At 38.0% G+C, this 11,593-nt stretch overlaps 1 protein-coding gene across 1 annotated transcript in view; it reads right to left on the bottom strand.

Annotated features, from left to right (window-relative positions):
• The window catches only part of LOC106875333 (ribonuclease H1), a 39,841-nt gene that overhangs the window by 14,966 nt on the left and 13,282 nt on the right, over positions 1-11,593 (bottom strand). Inside the window, exon 3 of the mRNA XM_014923428.2 lies at positions 1,208-1,308. Within this exon, the coding sequence (XP_014778914.1) occupies positions 1,208-1,308 (101 nt within the window). The remainder of the gene's footprint in view (positions 1-1,207; positions 1,309-11,593) is intronic.

Genomic DNA, 11,593 nt, shown 5'->3' with positions numbered 1-11,593 from the left:
GAGAGAGAGAGAGAGAAAGAGTGTGTGTGTGTGTGTGTTTAAGGAATTTGTTAGTCATCTACATGGTTTCAGGTTCAGTGACGCTGGGTGGCACCTAGACCAAATGTCTTCTGCTATAGTCCTGGGCCAACTAAAGCTTTGTGAGTGAATTTGTATGATGGAAACTAAAAGAAGTTTGTTGTGTGTGTGATGCAATGATTGTAAATAAACATCTCCATTAAAACCAAGCTATTTATCTCCAATCGCCTGTGAAAAACATGTTTGACTATGAGCGAAAATATTACCTTGCTTAAGGGTTGGCAATAAGAAGGGCATCAAGAGATGGGGTGACTGGAATAGGTATTTGCTAGTCTTCTTCAAAAATCTTGTCCAAGCATACACATGAGAGTAGATATGTGGTTAACCTTGACTAATGGTGGCCCAATATAGTACTTAACTGGAACTTTATTCTTATTGGCCTTCAATAAATGAAAGACAAAGTTTATCATTTAAACTCACAATAGAAAGAGATGGAACAAAACCTGCACAGCATTTTGTCTGACACTACTAATCCTGCCACAACAGCAATCTTTCATCTTTTATTTGTTTCAGCTTTTGGATTGCAGCCATGCCCTGCCTTAAACGATTTTGTTGAACAAAATGAGCCAGTACTAATTTTTTTAAAGTCTGATACTTACTACATCAGTTTCTTTTGTCAAACTACAAAGTTATGGGCATATAAACAAACTAACTCTGGTTGTCAAGCAATGGTGGGTAGGGGCACAAACACAAGACAGACACACATGCACACACTTGTGCGATGGGCTTCAGTTTCTGTTTACCAAATTCACTCACAAGGCATTGGTCAGCCTGGACTATAGTAGAAGACACTTGCCCAAAATGCAAGCATAGTAGGACTGAACCTGAAATCATATGATTGCAAAGCAAGCTTCTTAACAACACAACCACACCTGCACAATAATTATTTTTTTATACAGACACAAAGTCACAATTAGAGAACAGCTGACTATATCAATCTCAGTACTGGACCATTATTGAGCACCAGAAGGATGAAAGTTAATTGACCTAACTAGGATTTGAACTCAGAACATAAAAAACTGAGCTAAATACCACAAGATATTCATTCAACACTCTACTGATTATACCAATCTATCGTGATCTTGACACTGGTGATGATGATACTAAACAGCACTAAAATTCTATTCACCTGATGGAGAAATATCTGCAAAAGCCAGAGCTTCCTCTTCTGTATTGAACTTCTTAAACTTGGCGCCATAGAAACCATTTATCTGTTCTTGACATTCAGTCCTGAAATAGAAGAAATATCTTCTGTAAATATTTAATTTCAATTATTGTTTACAACAAAGACTGGAGTGGAAGTGAATTGGGCAGGATTTAAAAGTAATGAGGTGACTGGAAGTGATAAATGCACTGAAATTGTGAAATAGTAGAAAGAGTGAAACATAAGGATAAAGTTTCAGTTCTTAAAACTTTTATTTTCTCTTCCACATTTCTGATTTTGTGCTTCAAGAAATCATTATTCATGACAATGTCAGGTGATATAGCAAATATATCTTCAATCTAATCTGTTGCAACAATAGTAGCAGTAGTTGTTGTTTAGTCCAATGTTATCCTTGACCAAGCAGACTGTAAAGTGTGATTTGAGGGAGATTTCTCCCTATTTCTAGCAGTCAAACCAACCCTGTAATATTGTCCATCAGTCAATAAAGTGACTGACTTGACTGTTGTTAAGCTTTAGTTCTAGTCTGGACCCACATTGCACATGTATATATGCAGTGCTTAGCATGACTATTGGAACATATTTCATCTTGGTTGGTGTACAGTACTGGTGAGGATTGCAGTGAATACAAGCAAATAGAATTGGCCATTATGGCTCACTTTGATTCCTCAGGGACTATTAGAAACTTTTTTCTTTTTAATGATTAAGGACAGTATCCATTATTGATTTCAGGAACCCATGTAAATGAAGGGAATAGGTTATCCTGAAACCAGAGCAGAAGAGCAGACTCTGTTAAAAGTTCCCCAAGGATCAGGTAGTTGTGTTAAGGATTAAGTCCACCATCATCACCAAGAATGGCCCCTTTGATGGGATCCATAAAGATTCCATAAACCAGTTTTTATTCCAGAAGCTCTGATTGACTTGAGGGTAAGATAGAAGACACTTGTCCAAGGTGCTGTGCAGCAGGATCAAACTCAAAACCACTTAGTTACAAAGCAAACTTCTTAACTTCCACAGCCATACTTAACTGAACAGATTCAGTTGTTATTTCTAGCAGGTCAAGCAACTGGTATTCACTTATTGAATCAAGTGGGATTGCTTGTGGATATGTATTATCTGAGTCGTGTTTGTGTGTATTAAGAATAATCTTAGATAACTAGTGTACCCGTGCTGTCAGAAATGACGGCATGAAAATGATATGGATAATAAAATAAAAATTAAAATATTACAACCTTTAACTCAGTAATTGCTTCAACACCACGTTTCTAGTGAAAACCCTACCAGCAATGAGTTTGCCTTGTTTTGGATGGTCCGTTTCAGTATTAATTAATTCTTCCATTCTTCTCCTCGATTTCTCTTTGTGCTGCTTCCTCTTCCGTTTCATCTTGTCGCCTTTGCAATGCTCTCATTCTTAGATATTCTCTCCTCACTGCTGCTTGTTCTTCTGTTTCATCTTGGCACATTTGTGCTGCTCTCTCCCTTTGGATATCTCTCCTTTGGGCAATTAGGTGCTCCTTTTCATTTTGACGTCTTCGAGCCTGTCTTCTTGTGTCTTGCACTCATATCTCTCTTGTCTCACTTCTTGTGATTGATTTAATAACCTTAATGTATTGTTTAATCTTCTTGCGTCCAGTTCTTCCTGAGTGAGACTGGCTGTTCTTTGCCTTTGTCTCTCTCTGGCTAACCGCCGCCTCCTGTCTGATTCATTCTCCATAGCAGGTGAATGAGTATATTTAATACAAACTTCAAAACAAATGTGTGTGTGTGTGTGGGGGGGAGTTTGTTTATATTTCTATACATAACCATGCAAAGTATAAAATTACACAGGGTTATATTATCTACAAATACACAGAGACTTTTTCCCCCCAGCAACGTCTACACATTCTCTATCTCTGTCTCTTTCACACTCTTACTGCCTTGGCAAAATTCTTCATTCATAAATATTTACAAACATCACTGTATCAGCAAGTATTTGTAAATATTTATAATTATCTTCCTTTTATATTTAGCTTTCTTTAAACAGACAATATTATGTAGTGGGAAAGGTGTAGCAAATGAATCAGGCGTGTGGACGGCATCGGATCAAGTCCACTACTTTTGGGGAATTGTTCATTGTTATAATCTAAATTGTTACTGTTTTATTTTTTACATGCCTTTTATGTAACCCCACATTGTATTGTCCTGTACTGTCCCCAATGTTTTTGTGGACCCTTAGTGGTTAATGAACATTATCATTATTATTATTCATATTACTGCTATTGTCATTAGTATTACTGTCTTTGTTATTATTAATAGTCGTATTATTATTGTTATTATCATCGTTGTTGTTAAGGCAGAGAGCTAGCAGAATCATTAGTATGCCGGGCAAAATGTTTAGTGGTATATCTTCCTGCTTTACAGTCAGAGTTCAAATTCCGCCCTGGTCGACTCTGTCTTTCATCCTTTTGGGGTCAATAAAATAAGTATCAGTCACACTGGGGTCAATGTAATCAACTAGACTCCTCCCCAAAATTTCAGGCCTTGTAGAAAGGATTATTATCAGTGCTATTGTCATTATTTATAATACTAGTATTATTGTCTTTATTATTAATAGTAGTATTATTATTAAAGCAGGGAGCTGGCAGAATCGTTAGCATGCCAGGCAAAATGCTTTGTGTCTATACATACAAGTTACTTGCAAGACAAAGATCCTCTGAGAGGTGGGATGGTATTGAAGGAGATTGCTTTGTGCCTGGTGATGAGAGATTAGAGTATAACAGAGGGTCAGAAGCAGGTGCCTTGCTGTAGAAGAGATATATGGTTACCATTGTTGGAAAGAGAGATAGAGAGAGTAATCAAGAATAAGGGAAAGCAAGAGTAGAAGAGAATGAGAGTGAGAGAGATGGTAGTGATGTGCCAGGGGATACTCTCAAGGTATAGAGATGAGAATACAAATTGGATGGTAGAGCATTGCTAAGGGTGCATGAGTAGAGAGTTCATGAGAATGCAAAGAAGGGGGAAGGGTGGAATGCAGCAATTAGTGAAACCTTGGTTAGGGGGACAACAGGATCACAATGATACAGTGGGTGGAGTAGTGAGGACAGGACTGGGCTGCAGGAGTGAGGAAGAGGAGAAGGGGAGATGTAGTTTAGTTTATTGGGGTAAGGTGTGTGAAAAGTTTTTTAATGTTACATATGGGTGGAACACAGTACTTCCAGAATTCAGTTTTGCTGAGGTGGGCAAGTCTTCTCAAGAACCTCATATCACCAGACATCTCAGTCCATTGTCATCTTCTCTGTGAAGCCCAACATCTTGTAATCAGTCCTCACTACTTCATCCCATGTCTTCTTCTTCCACAGTTGCCATCAACTTTAAGTGATTGACACTTCTTTATACAGCTGTTTTCATTTCATCACATGTCAACACCAGCACAGTCTTCCCTCTTGCATGCTGCATCTGATTTCCCTACTGTCCAAATTTTCTCTTATCCCTATTACACTTTATTGTACATGTACATTTATGTTGCATATGCATTAGAGCATACTAGCTTCATTGCTCTCTAGTTTATGCATGTCTTCTGCATTTAGAGTCCATGTCTCACTACCATGAAGTACAGCCATTCATACACAAGCATCATACAATCTGCTTTACAGTACACACATGCACACATATAAATAATCTAACATATTGCTAAAAGAAATTTGGCAATGTGTTTAACACTTGTGATTTGAAATGAATTTTTCTCTCCATCATCATTTAACATCCATATCACATGTTGGCAGGGGTTGGACAGTTTGACAGAAGTAGATATGCCAGAAGACTATGCCAAACTCAAATGTCTGCTTTAGTATGATTTTTACAGCTAGACACCCTTCCTAATACCAACCACTTTACAGTGTGTACAGGGTGCTTTTATGCAGCACTGACAGTGAAGTTTCAAGGTAACTCACAAGACAAGACCCCTAAATTGAGGGTGTGCAGTATTGAGGGAGATAAGAGGGTTTCCTGAAGGAAAAAAACCCAGGGTATAGCTGAGTCTAACCTACTCCCAAATGATGGAGACCATTACTGCAATGTCTGCAACTGTAGAAAACAAGCCAAAAATGTAATACACAAGTGAGAAACATGGTATTCTGACTTGTCTAAGAGGACATAAATAAGAACTGACTCAGAGCTGGCTAACCCATCCAACCCTCGCTAGCATACAATTCACACTGGTGAGAATAAAGTTTCTAAAATGGATAGAGAAATTCGATGAATTGTTTTCATACAATGGTAGAATGCTTGTCATGTCTACAGGAGATGTGGGTTCGATTCATAGGGGCAGCCTTTGATTTTTCCTATCAAAATAGGGTTTTTCAACCCAATATTTATATGATATTACTCATAGTTTTAGGTGTACTTCAAGAACCAATTCCTAAAAAGAGTTATTCCATGTTATCTTGAAATTTTATAAATTCTTATGATGTCAACAATATTATATATACAGGGTATCCATAAAGTTACTATATAGTTAGGCTGAAGAAAATATGACTACAGTTGCTGAGGCATATGTAAGAAGCCCAAAGAAATCAATTCACAGTGGTAGTTCAGAAATTGGCATCAACCGAACATCATTACATAAAATATTTACAAAATTCAATATGAAACCTTACATTCCGCGCCTAATTCACGGACTTCTGAAGGATGATGTTGATCACAGGTCTCAATTTTTTGAAGAGTTTGTAAGTCAAGGAAACCAAGTTTGTAAATCAGAGGAAGCCAAGAAGTATTGAAGATCTTCGGCAGTACATTGTTGAGGCATTTGCTAACCTGCATCCAGACTTGTGAACCAAAGTTTGTCAGTGTGCTTTTACATTGTCAAGAATGCATTGAAGTTAATGGCTTACATTTTGAACATTTATAACTATAGTAAATGAAATTGATTGCCTATATTGTTATGATATTTTCTGATGGAATACAGGTATTTTCTGAAAATCTTTTTAGTCTAACCATGATATTTCTTTATTACAAATAACTGTATAGTAAGTTTATGGACATCCTGTGTATATGTATGTATATATATATATGTGTGTGTATGTGTTGTGTGTATGTATTTATCCCTCATCACTGCTGGTGTTGGTTTGTTTACATCCCCACAACTTAGTAGTTTGACAACAAGAAGAGATAGAATAAGTAACAAACTTAAAAATAAGAATTGGGGTCCATTTGATCAGCTAAACTCTTGAAGGTGGTACCCCAGCACGGCTACAATCCAATGACTGAAATAAGTAAAATGTAAAAGATAGCTATATTGATTATTTCCCATACATAACTTTGTGACTTAGTTTGGAGTGCTTCCATTGGTGCATTAACATCAGAGAAGATATGTTTAAGACAGGAAGTAAATCAGTGATAGTCAGTGTTACCATTTCTTTTGTTTTAGGGAGATAAACACCACTGGCATGATTAATTAGGTTCTAGTTTAGCAAACCAAGAACACTTGATGATTCTTGGAAGATCAAACAAGTTGGATTAGTTATTTGACATTTTAAGAAGCCTACTTGAGAAGCTACTTAATTATATGGAATTAGAGAGTCATAAAAGAATTTAGCAGTCAGCTAAAAGACTGCAAGTTTAATTTCCATCATAACCATTGTGCTTCTCATAGGATGCATTTCTCACTCCACCACCACCAGTGAATCTCACAATAAATAACATTCTTTTCATGGCAATTATTTTCTTTCATTTAACCTTTTTTTCTTCTTTGGTTGCACTGCTTTTGTGAATTCCTATGACTATGTCATTATCCAATTCCAATATTATGACTTTGAATCGGAAGCTTGAATTATAACGAATCTTTCATTAACTGATTACACAACCATGGATGCATTGTAGTTACTCTCTTGATAGGGCTTGGTGATACTGACATTGATCTAGGATTCTTCCTCTCAACGTAATTGTAAGAAGCACCATTGGTTCAGTTGAGCCCTTCCACTGCCTCTTCACAATCCTCCATGCTGCAGTCCCATGACTTCACCAGATCCCTGGCAGGATGGATGAATGAGTGCTATACCCAATCAAAGGTATTTTACCTACTTTCAATTATTGGATTGCAGCTATTATGGGGCACAGCTTTCAAGGGTCTTTGACGATCATATTGATCCCAGTAATTACTTTAGAGACTTAAGGGAACTTTTAACTCAACACACAGGTTTAGCCAACAGTGGTTGTAAAAACATGAAAATACTTGTGAAAATACAAAAACAACAAAAATTTTAAATAGTGAAAATCTGGCTGTGCTGGAGTTCTTGGACTTGTTTGATGAATATTCAAACAGTTTCTATCAACCAAATGTCATTCACAAAAGTGGCAAAGAAAAGACACTTGTCTATGATACTGTACTGCAGGACCAAACCTAAAACCATGGGACTGCAAAGCAAACTCTTTATCCATACAACCATGAATGTACAAATGAAAGCTTATAATAAATAATAGAAGTCATGTATCTAGATGAAAACATTAGCCACACCTATGAAGTGGCTGTGCCAACTGAAAATTAAAATAGCCTAGAAAAATTCAGGAGTGGCTGCTGCACCACTGCACTGACTGTAAACTCACTATCACACACATACAATGACTGTGCTGGTCATCAATAGTGGTGTGATTATGAGAAACAAGTTTTTATAAAATGCAGATTAAAATAGACATCTTATGTAGATAGATTCCCTGATTAAAAGGAAAAACTTGATCCTGTAACATTTTTAATTTTCTTAAACCTTTACTCAATGTAAATAAAGTGGAATAACATTAAGTTTAACCAATTCGCTGACATCAATTATTAAGAGCTTAAAGTTCTTCAAGTTAACTGAATGAAAACAAATGCTTGTTCTATAGAACTATGATCCACTGAAGTAAAAAGGATGTCTTACAATCTTGTAGGGAAGCTTAGAATTAAGTTGGAATGAAATCAAGAGTCCAGAATTGAAATTTTCTCCTTATGTGACTGGCAGATATGATAGATAGGGCAGACATACAATCAGTGTTGCTGTATGAGAATAAAACTTGGTCACTCAAAATAATATGAAGTGGAAACCAGAAATACAGGTTGAACAATACAAAGAGAAGATTTGAAAAGAAAAGGCAGCTGAGTTATCAAGTGACAAATAAGTAAACTTGTTATAGTAAATTGGATAGAACAGTACCTGTTCTGACTCTCTACACTCAGTACAAATCTAGCTGACATCAAGTTTACTTTTCATCCTTTTAAGGTCAATAGAAAAAATACCAATCTAGGACAGTGGATTATCAGAGCTGCTAGAGCTTCGGACAGGTTGCTTTATGGTATCTGTTCTGCCCTTCAGGGTCCTTGACACTACAGCCTGTAATGACACTGGGTGCCAAGTCATAATGGTCAAAAGGCAAAAACCTTTCTCTTGCACAACATCTGTAGCATAGAGAGAAGAGACTTACACGCATGGATAACTGTCAGTCTTCTACTTGAAAGAAGAAAAAAAAAACTTGCCAGTATCTCCACACATATATATGCAGATACAGAGTCAACTGTGGCCAAAGGAGTTCCTAGTTATAAAACAAATCAGCCAAAGGGTGCAGGTTAGATGAAGTGGTTGGTATGGATGTGTAATGTGAATTAAGGATACAAACTCACAGCCACATATTGTGAAGTACAGGTTTCCAACAGATTCATCACTGGTTCACTGCATTTGTGACAAGGAATATTACAACAGATTGTAATTCAATGTATAGGGTGGTCCAAAAATCTTGTCACCCACTACCAAAAAGTAATATGAACAACAGAGGAACAATATAATAATATCAAACACCTGTACTGGTTTTAATACATTCACTTTCATTGACACTGACACTGTCACACATCGAGAAGGTCTATATGAACACCATCATTTTCATGGCACAAAATAATGCAGCACCATGTTCTGTGTGATATTTTACGAAGTTGTGCTTTAGTAATAGTTGCAAAGGCTGCTGAAACAACGTCCTTCAACTGTTGGGTATTCTGGTATAGCTCTTGTGAAACTCTCTCCTTGATAATAGAAAATTAAAAAACAATATTTACAGGTGGTGACAAGACTTTTGGACCATTCTGTAGAACAAATATCCCAAAGGACTTTTCTCTCAAAGCAGCAGTTTTTGGGGGTGAGGTGGGAGCAATGTATATATCCTTCCCCAATATACATTGGCAAAAGCTCTACATATAACCACACGAGGGGCTACTGCTCAGTTCCCTCTCTACCAAATTCCACTCATGAAGTACTGATTAACATGAAGCTACAGTAGAAGAAAGAAGTACTTGTCCAAGGTACCATGCAATGGCATTAAACACAGGATTGTGAGATTATGAAGCAAGTTTCTTAACTACACAAAAACATGTCTGCACCCGAACATAAAATAAACCAAATAACTGATAAAACTGACCAGACAACAAGTTTACGTATCTATCCATCTATCTCACACACACACAAACTATAGATCAACCTGTGAAAATATTGTATCGTTTATATTTATCATTCCTTTTCCTTATTTCAGTCATTAGACAGCAATCATGCTGAGGTACCACCTTGAAGGGTTTACTCAAACAAATCAACTCCAGAACTCATATCTTTTTAAGGTTGGTAGTTATGCTTCTTGAGCCCTTCTGGCTCAGTACATTTACTGAGCATCTATGCTCCCACTCTCTACAGCTCAGAGAAGACCAAGGACCAGCTCTACAAAGATCTCAACTGTGTCATTAGAAACATACCAACCAATGAAAACATCTACCTTCTAGGAGATTTTAACGCTCGCGTGGGATCTGACCATGACTCGTGGCCCATTTGTGTCAGACATTTTGGTATTGGCAACATGAATGACAATGGTCAGAGACTGCTTGAATTTTGCACATACCTTAACCTGTGCATCACCAACACATTCTTTGCCAACAAGCCATCCCACAAGGCATCTTGGAGACATCCAAGATTTCACCACTAGCATCAGTTGGATTTCATCATCACACAAAGATCCTTTCTGAATTCTGTCCAATTGATCTGTAGTTACCACAGCATGGATTGTGACACAGATCATTCACTAATAAGAAGTAGGGTGAAGATTCTGCCTAAAAAAGTCCATCACTCCAAGAAAATGGGCCAATCACGCATTAACACTGCCAGAACCTCAGACCCTACACTGCGAAAATGTTTTGCTGTTTCTATCAAGTTTGCCCTCAGTAGCTGTCCATCCTCCTCTGCTGAAAGTAGGTGGAATTATATCAGGGAAGCTTTGAATACCACATCAATAGATATTTTCAGCATAAGTGAAAGACAAAACCCAGATTGGTTCAGTGCTGGGCTCTCAGAGCTGGAACCAGTTATTGAAGCAAAGCGCACAGCTCTGATACAATACAAGAGTTATTCTTCTACAAAGTCACTCGAAGAACTCAGAAAGGCAAGAAATAAAACCCAACTGACTGACAGGCGCTGTGCAAATACGTATTAGCAGGAAATCTGTCAAGGTATCTAGTCAGCCGCTGACAGTGGCGACACCCATGGGATGTATGCCAGTTTGAAGAAGGCCCTCGGTCCATCCACAACCAAGTCAACCCCTCTGAAATCAACTACTGGACCAAAGCAAGCAAATGGATAGATGGGTGGAGTACTACCAGGATCTCTACTCACGGGAGACCACGGTCACTGAGGCTGCAATCGAGGGTGTCAAGATCTTGCCGGCCATGTGTGAGCTTGACAATCTGCCGTCTATAGAGGAGCTCACCAACGCTATTGACTCCCTAGCCAGTGGCAAGGCTCCAGGAAAAGACGGCATCCCCTCAGAGATCATCAAAGCTGGCAAAAACACCGCTCTGCTTCGGCACCTTCACGAGCTTTTGTGTCAATGCTGGGAAGAGGGTACAGTCCCTCAGGATATGCGGGATGCTAACATCATTATGCTTTACAAAAACAAAGGTGACCGTGGTGAGTGTAACAATTACCGTGGAATATCTCTTCTCAGCACTGTTGGAAAGTCCTTTGCTCGTGTTATCCTGTCCAGGCTACAACTGCTTGCTTCTCGAATTTATCCAGAATCGCAGTGTGGCTTTAGAAGAAGCAGATCAACTATTGACATGATATTCTCCATACGCCAACTTCAGGAGAAATCCAGAGAGCAGAAAATGCCATTATATATGGCCTTCATTGATCTGACAAAGGCTTTTGACTTGTTAAGTGGAAAAGGCCTCTTCATCCTGCTTCAAAAAATCAGATGTCCACCAAAGTTGCTGAAGATTATCAAATCTTTCCATGATGATATGCAAGGCACAATGGTTCAACATCAGCCACCTTCCAAATAAAAAACGGGGTAAAGCAAGGCTGTGTCCTTGCTCCTACA

Source organism: Octopus bimaculoides, chromosome 14 (assembly GCF_001194135.2).
Source record: "Octopus bimaculoides isolate UCB-OBI-ISO-001 chromosome 14, ASM119413v2, whole genome shotgun sequence".
Taxonomy (NCBI): Eukaryota; Metazoa; Mollusca; class Cephalopoda; order Octopoda; family Octopodidae; genus Octopus; species Octopus bimaculoides.
The sequence above is the reverse complement of the archived record's forward strand: the minus strand, read 5'-3'. Positions and strand labels throughout refer to the sequence as shown.